We start from the raw sequence: 17,388 nt of genomic DNA, 5'->3' as shown, positions 1-17,388 counted from the left end.
TATTTTATCACATTTTATTTGAAACTTACAAAAGAGCTTGTGTAATAATATCAGGAAGTTCTATTCTTTTGTTCCGTTGTCATAAAATGAAGATGGTTAAGAAGAAGAGGATTTTAAAGAATAATTGGATATGTTTCCCCTATTAGGCCCTGCGTCTCAGGCCCCTTGGGGGCTAGACCCACGGTTTATACAAAGTTGGTTATCCTTCACCCAAGGATACTTCAGACCAAATATGGAACAAATCCTTTCATTCCTACAGAAGAAGAAGGATTTTAAAGAATTTGCTATATTTCTCCTAATGGGCCCCGCCCCTCAGCCCCAAGGGGAGCCACACCCACCATTTATACAAAATTGAGTCCCCTTGGCCCAAGGATGCTCCAGACTAAATTAGAATAAAATCCCTTAATCCCTATGGTAGAAGAAGGATTTTAAAGGTTTTACCTCTATTTCCCCTATTGGGCCCCGCCCCTCTGCCCCCAGGGGGGCCACACCCACCGTTTATACAAAATTGAGTCCCCTTGGCCTGAGGATGCTCCAATTTAGTCAAAATCTACTTGGCCGTTCAGGACTAGTAGCATTTTAAAGGAAAAGTTGACGGACGGACGACGGACGCTGCGGTATTGCATAAGCTCTCCATGGTCCTTTGGACCAATTGAGCTAAAAACAATACTAAGACATGTAGCTCCATCATTCAAATCAAATTTATTTTTAAACAATACAATTACAGATTAGACAAATTTGATCTCCATCTCACTATTTTTTATTTTTTTTGACACCAAGCAAGGCATTTTAGAACCACTCTGATACAAAATATACGAATTCCTATGCAGAATGCCAAAGTGAGTTTATCAATACTGTTTCTATCTGCACTGGCTACATTGTCTTGTTTTGATTTTTTTTAAGATTAGTATTTTAAATATTGTAATATACAAGACAAATACATCTAAAGAAATCCACATATATAATTTACAGCTGTAAGTATCAAGTCAGGAAAAATATAATGTGCTTCTGTAAGCAAGCAGTATTACGGATAATCAAAGTGAATTACAGGAGGAAACAAAGAAAACAAAAGTCAGGAATACTGACAACAGGAATCAAATAAATATAACAGATCTGAAACGCTGGAAAGATTACACACTAATCTCATCATCGTGAAGTTTGTCCGTTGAACCTCATCACAAGTAATCAAGTAATATATCACCATAATACAACACTTGATTAATAGTTACGTAAACAGTCTTCTCACATCATCAATGTACATGTATTCCACCCCAACCCTTCTCAACAAAATATGTGGTCCCTAAATTATCATCATCATGTGATCCCATATTGTTACGAGTAGATCGAAATGGTTTTCATTATTAACAATTATATCAGGAAAAAGGAGTTTCTACAAACTCCATGAAATATTATTACAATATTTCAATTTTCTCCCCAAAAATCCTGTAATATCTTGACAAAAACAAACAATTTTACAGGTGATTTATAATCCAACAGTAGGTGTGGTACGTATTTGTGTTTTATGAGAATTAAAAAGTTTTACGACATGTTCACAGACATTACATAAATATGAAAACTTGATTACACAACATGTCTACAACACCAGCCACATGTCCTACTTATAGATCAGTAAGTATTACAGCTGGGATAAATAACATTTGATTGCCTGTTGTATAAAATCTGTAATTTACTGTAATTATAAAATAAGGTCACGACAAAAATGTTGTTGGTTTCCACTTTGCCTACCTACCCACAAAACAGCAGCCTCCTTAATTTCATTGATATAAATTGTAGAAATATTTTCATTTATCATCGGCAAATTATGGCTATACAGCTATCTGTATTTAGTTTCAACTTCAATACTGAGTGATTATCATTCAAAATTGTTTGGGTATTTCAATGATACATAAATGTACTTCCGTGAGTATTGTCTTCCATAGTACATCAATTAATTTACAGGAAAAGTTATATTTCTAAACGTGTTTTTTGAGCTGGTGAAAAAATTGAAATGCATCATTACAAAGGTTGCAGAACTCAAGATTATTGGACATAAAACAATTCATATTGCTATTATTTCAAATTCTGTGAACTTAAAATATCTAATCTTCATAAATGATGTTAGTACTGTCCCTTCTTTATTAAGTCATAATTTACAACAACAACAAAATCAGATATTAAGGAAAATTATCTTTTTTTGTTAAACACTATAATTTTTATCATTGTTTTGGTTTTATTTTATTTGTTTTATCATTGTACTGTCAACCACACCAAACTCAAATTATGTACAGTTACCATGGTAAAGGGACACTAACAACGTGAAACATAAATCTACTTTAATTCGATCTACACGGTTAATGGTATAGATTGATCTAGATTCTCCTTTTATCTTTTCACATATTATCTCAAAACCCTACCATCGTCATTTTCCATTCTCTTTTTTATTTTAAAATGGCCTTTGAACATGTTAGAATTATAAATTATACATTTGTGTAAAAAGTGAGTATATCATTTAGGTTTTATATAAATGAAAGACACGAGAATAAAGAAAAGCATTGATGTGTACAAGACTAGAACATTCCCCTTATACATAGAACCTGGTTTATATCACCAAACACAGGCTACACACAATAATGATTTAACGGTTTTTGAGAGTGAAAAAAATCAATCAACATACTTTTACAACATACAGCTACCAAGGTATTTATATATAGACATATGCTGAGAAAAACTAACTCTGTCACTTCGTGTTATTCACAATTGTGGTTAAAGGAATTTCAGTATCTTTACATAGTTCATCACGAGTACTGTGACTTTAAAATAGGTGTATAAGGAATGGTGATAAGGAAACGGTGAACAAAGATAATCAGTCTTACAACGTCTAATACAATAGTATGACTTGTCTGTGTACAGTCATCAGGACTAGCTCCACGGAGGTAAGGCGCAGCAACGCACAAACTACAGCACATTTGGAGTGTATGACATCTTATGGACGGAAACAAAAAAACATCAGCGATGTATTAAAACTGATCAGTCTTGTACTCACAAAGCATGCTAGCACTCCTAAACCAAGGTTTATAGAAACTGACCCACTGACCAAAGACACTCGCCAACGAGCTTCAGTTTTACTCTCGACCCATGCCAATTATCATGAAACAAGCTACACGTGTAATTCAAATATCAATGTTGTTTAATATTTGCGTCAAAGTCTGATCATATGTATGTATACACTGGAGCCTTAATAACCCAGCCATGTTCCTTCCTACCAAAGTGGCTGAATTTTGAGTCAGCTGGATACCAAGGACAACAGAGATAGGCTAATCTATCCCCTAAAGTACTGGCTAGAACAGATATGTGCTGGCAGTTAGTATTCCTTCACTAAATTTGGACCAATTTCCTATATGACTAATGAGACGTTTCCATGATCCCTGACCCCTACAACGGACATTCTTTAACCCTTTCACCCCTATGTAACTTTAGTACTTTTCCATGCATTGTTATGGACGAGTCCATTATGGTCTACAGTGGTGAAAGGGTTAAGTAACAACAAAAGGCAACTTTCAGCTACCTTATACATGTACTTCATTGAGTACAGTGTTATCAGACCATTGAACACACAGAACAGTGGATTTCCAGATATCAATGAAGACTAACTGTATAGTGATCATTTCCAATCCATCTGGCTAGTTTAACGTGAATGTAAGTATAAAGATTTCAGGTCCTGCTGAACTACACTTGTAACTTTTGTGTGGGCTTTTTTGGTTCCTTTCCACATGATTGTTACACACTGTGTTAATATCTTGAGTTATGTCATATAATGCAATCAACAGAATTAGAATTGTTTGTAAACAAAAGCTCCATACCACAAATCATACAAATTACATCACAACAAACCAGTACATATGTGTACACGTGTACAAACACCCTCTGTATGATAAAGGCAGACATGTGTACATGTGTACAAACACCCTCTGTATGATAAAGGCAGACAACTCTTAACTCTCTGTATGATAAAGGCAGACAACTCTGTTCAAATTTCTAGATTTCCCCATGTAACTTCCCTCCCTTCATGATCACCACACACAGGATAATGACAATACATTGTTTTTGTTCCATACTTTCTGGAGCTTACAGACAACATGTAGACCATGAATTAAACATACTAACATTTAGGCTGCAGGCACAAGTGTTTAGTAAGTTTCCAACTATAAATCTGAGACAGATAGGTCTCACACTCGCCAACCAAGCAATTGTTCATATTAAAATACACACATTTTCTCCGTATCAACTGATCATGACCACATCAGATTTGTTCCAAAATTTACAAATGACAAAATGAGTCCAATCTGTTGTAAGGATGTCATTTATGTACTTGGTTACTGTACATATTAAACCATGTCACGATTCTACTTGTTTCAATAAGAAAATTTCTGAGTTACAGAAAAAGGAACATGTTTTTATCAGGTGACACAATGTAATGGGGAGTGCCCAGACACTACAAACATGGGTCACGTGAGCTGGTTATATTGTGGTTTAAAATTTGAAAATCTGGATTTTTTTATTCATCAGCCTATATATAAATATGTGGAATTTCATATATATATGAATCGATCTGATCACAGAGACAATGATATCACCATATGTCTAAGATGAAAATTGAAATTATTTTGCCTCATATACATAAAGTATATAGTTTCTTCACAAATAGGTAACCATATGATACATACATAGTGAAAATAAATCAGTTTGATATGAGAAATGTATTTAGTTATTTAATTTACTGAAATGAAAGAAATATCTTTTTAGCATTGTGAATGTAACAAAAGATTAGGATTAAGTTTTTCTATTTTGTTCACACAATGCAGAATTTTCCTCTTGGGAATATCAGCAATAAATCATTTTGAAGATTGATTTTTTTTTAAAAAGAACATTATTACTGATCATAGAAGAAACACATTCTTGTGTTCTATTACGCAAATAGATGTAATATACAGTGGCCCGATCTACTACATCGTGAGTGCTGGATTAGTGATACTTTACTTATATCAGTGCAATCATATCTCCTTACATCAGTGACAATTTTACAAACCAGATGATGTTAACTAGTTCTTTATCATACGCAGGAGAAAATTGATTCTATATTTCTTTGATATCATAATTAAGCCTGATTTGAGTAGCTATAAGGCCAAATATTATTTTTTTTTATGTTTTTCAGACAATGTCATATAATTTTGTATGCCTCCATTACAAAGTTTTATCCAAAGAAAATGTTTCTGTGTTAAGGCAGCCGAATGAAAAAAATAGTGACATGAATAATAGCCAGACTTACAGATTTTTCAAGAAGGTGGCCTCAGAAATTCAACAATAATTTAAGAGTAAAATGTATTGTTGTACATGTACTTCCTTTGAGAACCAATGATGAGTTTGTTTCCAGTTAACAAATTGACATTCTGGCATTGATATAAGCTATATAAACATAACACTGAGTATATCACAGGAAGTTTAAAAACTAATATAGGGCCTTACCCAGTTAAGACTTTACCGAGGTATAGGGCATAAATACAATATAAATATTGTGAAAAATATTTTGTTTTGTGACAGGAGGAAAGACACAAGGAAATTGTTAATGGAAAAAAAAAAAAAAAATCAGTTTATCCTACTTTTTACACAAAACATACAATAGATATTTTCTTGCTATTGTCTATGAAAAAACCAGAGTAGTTTTTCTGCTTACTAAATAAAAATAAATTGCCTGAACAATTTTCTACTAAATATTCCTGAACAAGAAAGTCACCCTTTCTGAAAATTGAGTGGTTTGCTTTAGCAGTATTAAAAACTAAAAAAAAATACAGAACACTACATTTAAAACAACTACATCTCCCAAAGTGTCTATCTACACAACACATTCTTCTGACACCTGGACTTCAGTGAGGTAATTATCTCCCTTAGACCAAGTCATTCCTAGCTTAGTCCAATGTGTCAGTTCTTCAGTTAGTACCTCCATATCTTAACAAATGTAGTAAAATAAGAGAAAAGCAAAGCAGTGATAAAACGTTCCAATGGGTAACAACAACATGCCTGATGAATTACCACAGGTGTTTTACAGCATCACTAGAACTCTGTGTAGAAAGCCTCTCTATGGATAGAAAGGGTCCTAAACAGCAACGGTGCTAAAAAGGAAGAGCCAACAGAGATGGTGAAGTAGGTGATGAACTTCTGTGGAGTTTCCACCTTCATCTGACGCAAACATTGAATGTCCTGGCTGTCCTGCCCATACATGTAACACAAGAATTTGATGGATCCCTTCTTTACAATTTGTCTCCCTAAAACTATGAGAGAGGCACCCAGGACGATCCGCAACAGACTGAGAGCGATCCATTCAGGTGTTGGGACGCTGATTGCATAGGGGGCTGCAGAAGGCACAGCATACATCCAGCCCAAATAGTAATTTAACCAACAACCGAACGAAATGCCACTCCCTATACCATGCACCGTGGCCGTGTCTCCTCGGGCCGTGTTCCACTCCTTCACGGGAGGATACACAAAGCAGAGAAATAAGGATCCCAATACTGTGACCAGTGGAGCGAGAGGGTGTGTGACCTGGAGGTTGTCAAATGTCCCAACCAGTGGTAGCAGGACTGGCATTATCATGCAAGCTGTCAGGATTCCACATATAACATCCTGAAACACACAGAACACAACTTATAGTAAATAGTTCAGGTGCTACATACTTCAGAGAGCTGTCTGAGTTATCTGGGTCATAACAATGATTTCCAAACAAGATCAATCTAGGATAACCGGTGTTTTACAATGAATATTATGCCCATTTGTCATATTCTTTTTATATATAACTACAGTAATGTACAAATACATTTTCATATTTCAAGTCCTTACCAACAGACAATATCTACAAGCCCTGTATTTTCATAATAAATATTATACTGTTTACCAGGAAATATTCGTCCTTCACCAGTAAAACCCAGGTTCGCCAACTATTAAATTTGCCCTTCTAATTTAGTTTCTATGTATGTATATTATGTTGCTTTTTAATGCTTACTGTAATGGTAACTGGTAAATTTGCCCTATAATTACAGAGGGAGGGGAGGAAACTGCAAAAATATCCCAGTATCCAGAATTAAAAATTCACAAGCTCTGACGTAAAATCTATTAGCCTGGTGCTAAGCCAGTGGAATGAGACATGTGCACCTATAAACATGTATAATTTTACTGAACTTTTCTGAAATCATGGTTATGTCAAGCTACATCGTAAAAGTATGATATTTATGAGATAAGTTAAAAGATTATTTTTAAAGGCAAATTTGAAGCTTATCTTTAACACTAGTCGGCTTCAAGTGATAAATTTTATTCTATATTCTGTAGATGATGCTTATTTGCTTTAATATGATTATCCATATAATGGGCATATAATCTGTTGATTGATAAACTAGTAGTGTGTACAAACATTTTCATTTGAAATATTGAAAATCCAACCTGTCTAACTACTTACCAGTGCTGTGTACATCCCCAGGTAGATCTTACAACTTACCTTTGCTGTGTACATCCCCAGGTAGATCTTACAACTTACCTTTGCTATGTACATCCCCAAGTAGATCTTACAACTTACCTTTGCTATGTACATCCCCAGGTAGATCTTACAACTTACCCGTGCTGTGTACATCCCCAGGTAGATCTTACAACTTACCTTTGCTGTGTACATCCCCAGGTAGATCTTACAACTTCCCAGTGCTGTGTACATCCCAAGGTAGATCTCACAACTTACCAGTGCTGTGTACATCCCCAGGTAAATCTTACAACTTACCAGTGCTGTGTACATCCCCAGGTAGATCTTTCAACTTACCAGTGCTATGTACATCCCCAGGTAGATCTTACAACTTACCTGTGCTGTGTACATCCCCAGGTAGATCTTACAACCTACCCGTGCTGTGTACATCCCAAGGTAGATCTCACAACTTACCAGTGCTGTGTACATCCCCAGGTAAATCTTACAACTTACCAGTGCTGTGTGCATCCCCAGGTAGAACTTACAACTTACCTTTGCTGTGTACATCCCCAGGCAGATCTTACAACTTACCTTTGCTATGTACATCCCCAGGTAGATCTTACAACTTACCAGTGTTGTATACATCCCCAGGTAGATCTTACAACTTACCAGTGTTGTATACATCCCCAGGTAGATCTTACAACTTACCAGTGTTGTGTACATCCCCAGGTAGATCTTACAACTTACCAGTGTTGTATACATCCCCAGGTAGATCTTACAACTTACCAGTGTTGTATACATCCCCAGGTAGATCTTACAACTTACCAGTGTTGTGTACATCCCCAGGTAGATCTTACAACTTACCAGTGCCGTGTGCATCCCCAGGTAGATCTTACAACTTACCAGAGCTGTGTACATCCCCAGGTAAATCTTACAACTTACCAGTGCTGTGTACATCCCCAGGTAGATCTTTCAACTTACCTTTGCTGTGTACATCCCCAGGTAGATCTTTCAACTTACTAACTACTTACCAGTGCTGTGTACATCCCCAGGTAGATATTACAACTTACCAGTGCTGTGTACAGCCCCAGGTAGATCTTACAACTTACCAGTGCTGTGTAGATCCCCAGGTAGATCTAACAACTTACCAGTGCTGTGTACATCCCCAGGTAAATCTTACAACTTACCAGTGCTGTGTACATCCCAAGGTAGATCTCACAACTTACCAGTGCTGTGTACATCCCCAGGTAGATCCTACAACTTACCAGTGCTGTGTACATCCCCAGGTAAATCTTACAACTTACGAGTGCTGTGTGCATCCCCAGGTAGATCTTACAACTTCCCAGTGCTGTGTACATCCCCAGGTAGATCTTACAACGTACCAGTGCTGTGTACATCCCAAGGTAGATCTCACAACTTACCAGTGCTGTGTACATCCCCAGGTAGATATTACAACTTACCAGTGCTGTGTACAGCCCCAGGTAGATCTTACAACTTACCAGTGCTGTGTGCATCCCCAGGTAGATCGTACAACTTACCAGTGCTGTGTACATCCCCAGGTAAATCTTACAACTAACCAGTGCTGTGTGAATCCCCAGGTAGATCTTACAACTTACCAGTGCTGGGTACATCCCCAGGTAGATCTTACAACTTACCAGAGCTGTGTACATCCCCAGGTAAATCTTACATCTTACCAGTGCTGTGTACATCCCCAGGTAGATCTCACAACTTACCTTTGCTGTGTACATCCCCAGGCAGATCTTACAACTTACCAGTGCCGTGTGCATCCCCAGGTAGATCTTACAACTTACCAGAGCTGTGTACATCCCCAGGTAGATCTTACAACTTCCCAGTGCTGTGTACATCCCCAGGTAGATCTTACAACGTACCAGTGCTGTGTACATCCCCAGGTAGATCTTACAACGTACCAGTGCTGTGTACATCCCCAGGTAGATCTTTCAACTTACTAACTACTTACCAGTGCTGTGTACATCCCCAGGTAGATATTACAACTTACCAGTGCTGTGTACATCCCCAGGTAAATCTTACAACTTACCAATGCTGTGTGCATCCCCAGGTAGAACTTACAACTTAACTTTGCTGTGTACATCCCCAGGTAGATCTTACAACTTACCAGTGTTGTGTACATCCCCAGGTAGATCTTACAACTTACCTTTGCTGTGTACATCCCCAGGTAGATTTTACAACTTACCAGTGCTGTGTGCATCCCCAGGTAGATCCTACTACAGCCCACCAATATTGTCCATGCCAGGGCCACAGTTAGCCCGAAAGTGAAATTGTACTGAAAGTAAAATAGAAAAGTTAAATCAATGAAACTTTTGAAGGTTCATAATTTGGATGGCCCAGATTATTGAGAACGGCCCAGATTATTGAGAATGGCCCTGGTATGGATGGCCCAGATTATTGAGAATGGCCCTGGTATGGATGGCCCGTTTATGGATAGGTCTTTCTCTTGGCAGGCAGAATATCTAACTTTCTAAAAAGCTGGTAGTAAAAAGTGTTTATAAACATTGTGCCACATCAATTCTTAGCTCTGACAGGATTAAAAATCTGTCAAGCAAAAACATCTGTAGCCAACACACTGGACTTTAATTTGGAACTAACTTGTGACATCATGCATGAAAAAAATCACGAGGTATACATATTGATCACTACTGTGGATGTATCTTTCTGAATGTTTCAAAAGTTTGTTACTGATAGCGTTAAAATAACAAAAGTCACATGAAAACATCCAAGATACCATAGCCAGTCGTATAAAACAAAACATATTACGATACTAATCTACAAGTTTTATTGTAAAATGTCATCCACTAATTAATACCAACGTGGAGAAAATATACCCAGTACTTTTAAATTTTCTTTGCACCAAATCCTTTACCTGTAGGCCTACATGTGGGTGGTGTGTACAGGTGTAGACGAGTTTTTATTACATAAAACATAACAATCCTATACAAAATAACTTGTGTACAAACATGTTTAGCTATCATGCACAGCACATATGTTCACAGAGCTCTTTACAATTGAGCCTAGCAGACTGCCAGTATTCAGTGTGTGTGACATCTAACTGCTTTATGGGAAGATTGGGATTATACATTTACATTTCAATGTAGTAACCAGGATTACTGTACTGCTGTGGTGGTCCATGTATATATGTACAGTGTCAACAAAGGAAGTGTTAGACACTTACCCACTATATAAAGCTACATACCCTCTATTGTACAATACACAATGTATGCCACCCCAAGCATATCTTATTAAATTGAAAATTTCGTGGAGCAATACTTTAAAGCTTCCTCTGCTACACCTTTGTATTGACATGTTTACAGTTCCTATATAAATGGTGAACGGTTACATAAAACATGTCTGTAAAACTTCAGGTGAGAAAGCACACTCTTTTTCTCTTATAAACTTCAGGTGAGAAAGCACACTCTTTTTCTCTTATAAACTTCAGGTGAGAAAGCACACTCTTTTTTCTCTTATAAACTTCAGCTTTGTAGCAAAAATGTGCCTTTCCAAAAGAGGCTCTTAATTGTTCACATTTGTTGCCGTATTCTCATCATGGTACTTTCTTTTTTTACTAAAATAAGCAACTTTTCTTTGCTTTAGAAACAAATAGACATATGGTATACCCATATTAAAATACACCAGTTACCTACAGTATATTAACTACCTATACATTATTTATTTTCACAAAAAGACTAGTTTTCAATCTCCTTTTTTCTCCTCACTCTTACCCAAATAAACCTCATCTTTACATACTGACCATGTGGTCCATTCAATCATTGTTTAAATAATACACTTAAAATTATATTTGTAACACAAGGTCACAGTAATTCGGTAAGTGTATGTATATTATTTTTAAAAGAATACATGATGTTTGACAGCAGTGCACACAACACTTCAAACTTATAAATCTGACAACGCCATTGGCAGATTTATAAGTTTGAATGCACTTTTACATTTATACAATTTTGGGTCGTCCAGGGACAAGTAAACAACAGGCTACCCGATTACATGTGAACTTGGTGTATACGTATCAGAATTGTCAGCAGCTGGTACAGTGTCTATAGCAAACCAGCCTACAGACAGATCTTGAAAACGACCACCGGGTAGCTTCAAATTCACTAGTTACTTAAAATAATATTGTTTCTAGCAAAATTTCTCCTTTTTTTCTATTCTTTAAGGAGAATTGTAGGGTTGTAGAATAATGGTGATACATGGTATTCTTTAAGGAGAATTGTAGGGTTGTAGAATAATGGAGATACATGGTTAGAGTATCAAAATACAACAACAATTAGAAATGTTACTTGGGAACAAACAAATAATTTCATTAAAACTATTGAAAATTTTCACTTGACCAGACATAAAATAAACAAATTTATACATGTACCAGGCATCTGGCTTTTGTAAATATTTAGCATCCTTGTCATATCCCTTTTGTGGAGATTTTATCTTTGTATGTTGATGAAGTCCCCTAAAAATAAACTTCTACATAATGAAACAAATAGCTATTGTGTGGACAGATGGTTTTCATCAGTACTATCATGAACTAAGGCTACAACTTGACATTTATTGTCCATTCTTTGCACACCAATGTCATTTACCTATAGGTGACTGGTAATTTGACACTGATTTGATAAGTCAGTAAACAATAGTGATTGCAATAGAAAGCAAAACCATTTTTTTTATAATTTGCAAAGTTATGCCGTTATACTTTCTACACAACTGATTGAACTGAAAATTCACTCATGTGTTATTCATTTTAGTTTAAATTTCTTGATCACAGTGCATGCTCATGACATGTGCTCCCTCCCTGTGACCTACTTGAAGGTATATGCTCCCTCCCTGTGACCTACTTGAAGGTATATGCTCCCTCATGATCACTGCTCCCTCCCTGCGACCTACTTGAAGGTAAATGCTCCCTCCCTGTGACCTACTTGAAGGTATATGCTCCCTCCCTGTGATCTACTTGAAGGTATATGCTCCCTTCCTGTGACCAACTTAAAGGTATATGCTCCCTTCCTGTGACCTACTTGAAGGTATATGCTCCCTCACTGTGATCTACTTGAAGGTATATGCTCCCTCCCTGTGACCTACTTGAAGGTATATGCTCCCTCACTGTGATCTACTTGAAGGTATATGCTCCCTCCCTGTGACCTACTTGAAGGTATATGCTCCCTCCCTGTGATCTACTTGAAGGTATATGCTCCCTCACTGTGACCTACTTGAAGGTATATGCTCCCTTCCTGTGACCTATTTGAAGGTATATGCACCCTCCATGTGATCTACTTGCAGGTATATGCTCCCTCACTGTGATCTACTTGAAGGTATATGCTCCCTCCCTGTGACCTACTTGAAGGTATATGCTCCCTCCCTGTGATCTACTTGAAGGTATATGCTCCCTCCATGTGATCTACTTGAAGGTATATGCTCCCTCCCTGTGATCTACTTGAAGGTATATGCTCCCTCCCTGTGATCTACTTGAAGGTATATGCTCCCTCCCTGTGATCTACTTGAAGGTATATGCTCCCTCCCTGTGATCTACTTGAAGGTATATGCTCCCTTCCTGTGACCAACTTAAAGGTATATGCTCCCTTCCTGTGACCTACTTGAAGGTATATGCTCCCTCACTGTGATCTACTTAAAGGTATATGCTCCCTCACTGTGATCTACTTGAATGTATATGCTCCCTCATGATTACTGCTCCCTCCCTGTGATCTACTTGAAGGTATATGCTCCTTCCCTGTGATCTACTTGAAGAGCCTCCCTCCCTGTGATCTACTTGAAGGTATATGCTCCCTCACTGTGACCTACTTGAAGGTATATGCTCCCTTCCTGTGACCTATTTGAAGGTATATGCACCCTCCATGTGATCTACTTGCAGGTATATGCTTCCTCCCTGTGATCTACTTGAAGGTATATGCTCCCTCCCTGTGACCTACTTGAAGGTACATGATCCCTCCCTGTGACCTACTTGAAGGTACATGATCCCTCCCTGTGACCTACATGAAGGTATATGCTCCCTCCCTGTGACCTACTTGAAGATATATGCTCCCTCACTGTGACCTACTTGAAGGTATATGCTCCCTTCCTGTGACCTACTTCAAGGTATATGCTCCCTTCCTGTGACCTACCTGAAGATACATGCTCCCTCCCTGTGATCTTCTTGAAGGTATATGCTCCCTCACTGTGACCTACTTGAAGGTATATGCTCCCTTCCTGTGACCTACTTGAAAGTATATGCACCCTCCATGTGATCTTCTTGAAGGTATATGCTTCCTCCCTGTGATCTACTTGAAGGTATATGCTCCCTTCCTGTGACCTACTTGAAGGTATATGCTCCCTTCCTGTGACCTACCTGAAGATATATGCTCCCTCCATGTGACCATGCTCCCTCACTGTGATCTACTTGAAGGTATATGCTCCCTCCCTGTGACCTACTTGAAGGTATATGCTCCCTCACTGTGATCTTCTTGAAGGTATATGCTCCCTCCATGTGACCTACTTGAAGGTATATGCTTCCTCACTGTGACCTACATGAAGGTATATGCTTCCTCACTGTGACCTACATGAAGGTATATGCTCCCTTCCTGTGACCTACTTGAATGTATATGCTCCCTCACTGTGATCTACTTGGAGGTATATGCTCCCTCCCTGTGACCTACTTGAAGGTATATGCTCCCTCCCTGTGATCTACTTGAAGGTATATGCTCCCTCCATGTGACCTACTTGAATGTATATGCTTCCTCACTGTGACCTACATGAAGGTATATGCTCCCTTCCTGTGACCTACTTGAATGTATATGCTCCCTCACTGTGATCTACTTGAAGGTAAATGTATTTATATAGCCTTTTGCCTACGATTGTAATGTGAAGCAATAGTGTTGTATGCTTATTTTTTAGGTCTTCTGTATGTATTCCCACAATAAATGATACTAAACCTTCAATTGACCTCTCGGCTCTTATTTTTCAGGAATTTGACCAGATCAAGCAGGTATATAAAGATTCATTTGATAAAACATTTGAATCTCGTCTGGATAAGTATTGGGGACAACCTGATTGTTTCTATAACCATGAGATAGACAATAATGAACTTATTCATTGTTGGGACGTCAGCATAGTGTCTGACGATATTCCAGATCTGGATATATAGGCATATTGCCTGCGTCCAGTATTCTTCTTCTTATTATTATTATTATAACCAGTAAACACCTGTGTTTATACAGGGGTAAATTGAATAAGACTCTCTAGTACTTTAATATGTCAAAAGCATAAAGCAATACTGTTTTTACTAAATTTGTTTCAGTAAACTTTTTCCCGTTTTCATTTAGATACAAAAATATCCATTTCTCATTTGGTACCTTAAATTTATTTTGATAATAAATTCTTAAAATTGAAATTGTATTGAATGTTTATTTGAATGTACTGGTAATTTGTCGGAATGTATTTTCATTGATTTAATAGCCAAATCGATTGAAATTGAATTACAATTCTGTAAATACTGTCTTTGTTTTTGTCATTGCTTTTTGCCAAATGGCCAGGTTACTACTGTTTTTAATCCTTTGTGGGCCCAGTCTTCACACATAGGTAGGACAGTTTTATATTGGGGTTTTTAAATCAAGAGACACTTCGGCCCCACAATGGCAACATAGGTCCAGTCTGCCTTTTCAGCAGTATAATAAGGAATTTCTATAGGAGTTGCACAAAACAAGTTTGCTCGAGTCATTGTTGTTACATAAGTATGTGATGAGGCAGTGGAAGAGGGGGCCCCACAACTGTATTCAACATCATGTAAAACTTTCATGCCAAATACATGAATTATTCCTCCATCAGTTACGCTCCCATCAAATTCAAACCTACTCCTATAACATGAGAGGCCACTGGTCGGCCTTTATGGATATGATTTTGCCGTCTGGGACGCCTGTCAAAACTTTTTCGCCGTGTAAAACCTCTAACATTGAGTACCTCAAACCAAGACTCCGATGATTCAATGTCTTTGCCACACTTAATCATCAAAATATGTTCCTTCAGTCAGTCGGGAGGGCTAGCGTGGTAAGTGGTAAACACATCGTTTAAAACGGTGTTGTCGTTAAAACAAGACATAACGTTTTTGCCTCCATGTGCAAACATTTCGCTATTTTGACAGCAACAACTGAACTCGCTGCTGTCAGTGCAGACGCCATCGCGTTTTGTGTTCGGAATTCTATTGACTTTTACGATTCAATCAATGATAAATCTGTCCATGTGCAGTCATGGTCTTATTTGCGCTTCAATAAAGGAATATCCTTTATTTAAATGGGCTCGTTTTAAAGCGCTCTAATGACTTTGTTTTGTGATCTAACAAATAACTGATGTAAAATACCATGATTACAACTCGCCGAAATGAATATTCGATTTTTCATTAATAAAAATGTTTCAGGTCGGCGCATTATTTCCCAGGTAGGCCGGGTGACCGGAAACACACATATTATTTTATTTGGCCTAAAACAGCACTCTATGTAAAATCAAAGCTGCATGGTAACTTTAGATTTACTACAAATATACAGCAGAGAAGATCTAGGATAGCAGCATGGCAAAAAAGTATAGGAGCAAAAACAGCCTGGGGAGAACACTGAATGGTTCTGTGTACAAAATGTGCGAGTACCTTGACTCAATATTCATTGGTAATTACCTGGTATTCATTTAGGGTCAAATACAGTATTGAAAACGGGATGATAGCTCCCACTGTCGAATGTGTAGATGGCATGCCATACTCTGTGACATATCTCTTCTCTAGGTATGCCACAGGAGGAGAAGCAGGTCGGGGTCTTCTAAATACATCCTTTGCAGCCTGGCCTAGGTACATACCAACATGCCAAACTATGGCCATTTGTCTTAGTAGTCGACTGTCAACATTCCACATTAAAAATGGGAAAAACACCATATAAAAGTACTCGTTACCCAGAGTAGCACCAAAGTGGAAAAGGTAATAAACAAATTTATTACGGATTTTATACGAAACCTCGTCGGTATTCTCCATGTGTTTACACGTCGATTCGTGCGATTGCAATCCATTTCGAACGTGTCCATTTTTCACAAAACCATTCATGGTTTGATGGCTAACACCATTTAGTCCGTTAGGGATGCACCCAGTTTTTGATGAGCTTGAAATGTTTTCGAATACATCGCCTTGTTTGCCGACACTGTTATGTATATCTCTGTGCCGTAATTCGCAGTTCTGTGGATGCTTATCGGCGTCGCTATTTTCAGTCTCAGCGGAAGCCACAAAGCCATTCATGCCATTGCTTGTCTTCCGTATACATGTTTCTATTCCACACACTTTCTGGAAGTCAGCCACATTCTGTGGCCCTTCTAAATAAAAGAACACCTTTTTAATACGATCCATCTTCAATGTTTCAGTCTTTCATTCAAGTCCTTCTGCACTGATGAAACCGTCGTTCTGTGGTGTGATGTGCGTGTGACCTCAATGAGCTCGTGACCGTGTCCGTGACAGTGACTGGAGAACCACTGGCAAGGGGAACAACCCATTCACCGCTGCATGGCTGAGTGAACAAAAGATATGCATATTCATTAGGTTAGTCACATCAGAGACGTATAAATGGAATACTTTTACAAAGTGTCAGCCGAATTCTTAAAATAAAAACACACACCGGCTATTTCCAGAGCAAGATCGTATCACGGAATTAGATTATCTAAGTCCGTGATCGTATATAACAGTTATATAGAAACCGTGGCTATATACGGCCACACATTTTCATTGATAATTTTAAAAATGGGAATGGAATTTCTAAATGCCACGAGTTTGTGAAATACATGTCGAATTACTCAAAACATTATGAGCACTAACTCGATCATACATGTTTTAGAAT

General features: G+C 37.8%; 1 protein-coding gene across 1 annotated transcript; it reads right to left on the bottom strand.

The window, feature by feature from the left end:
- Window positions 1–683: 683 nt before the first annotated feature.
- Window positions 684–16,927, bottom strand: LOC110446509 (sphingosine-1-phosphate phosphatase 2-like). The gene is made up of 3 exons (XM_021491690.1): window positions 16,191–16,927; window positions 9,711–9,800; window positions 684–6,678 (listed from the first exon to the last, which is right to left on the bottom strand). The coding sequence occupies exons 1-3, from the start codon at window positions 16,902–16,904 to the stop codon at window positions 6,109–6,111; spliced, it is 1,374 nt and encodes a 457-aa protein (XP_021347365.1). The 5' UTR covers window positions 16,905–16,927; the 3' UTR covers window positions 684–6,108.
- Window positions 16,928–17,388: the final 461 nt, after the last annotated feature.

Source organism: Mizuhopecten yessoensis, unplaced genomic scaffold (genome assembly GCF_002113885.1).
Source record: "Mizuhopecten yessoensis strain PY_sf001 unplaced genomic scaffold, ASM211388v2 scaffold2741, whole genome shotgun sequence".
Taxonomy (NCBI): Eukaryota; Metazoa; Mollusca; class Bivalvia; order Pectinida; family Pectinidae; genus Mizuhopecten; species Mizuhopecten yessoensis.
The sequence above is the reverse complement of the archived record's forward strand: the minus strand, read 5'-3'. Positions and strand labels throughout refer to the sequence as shown.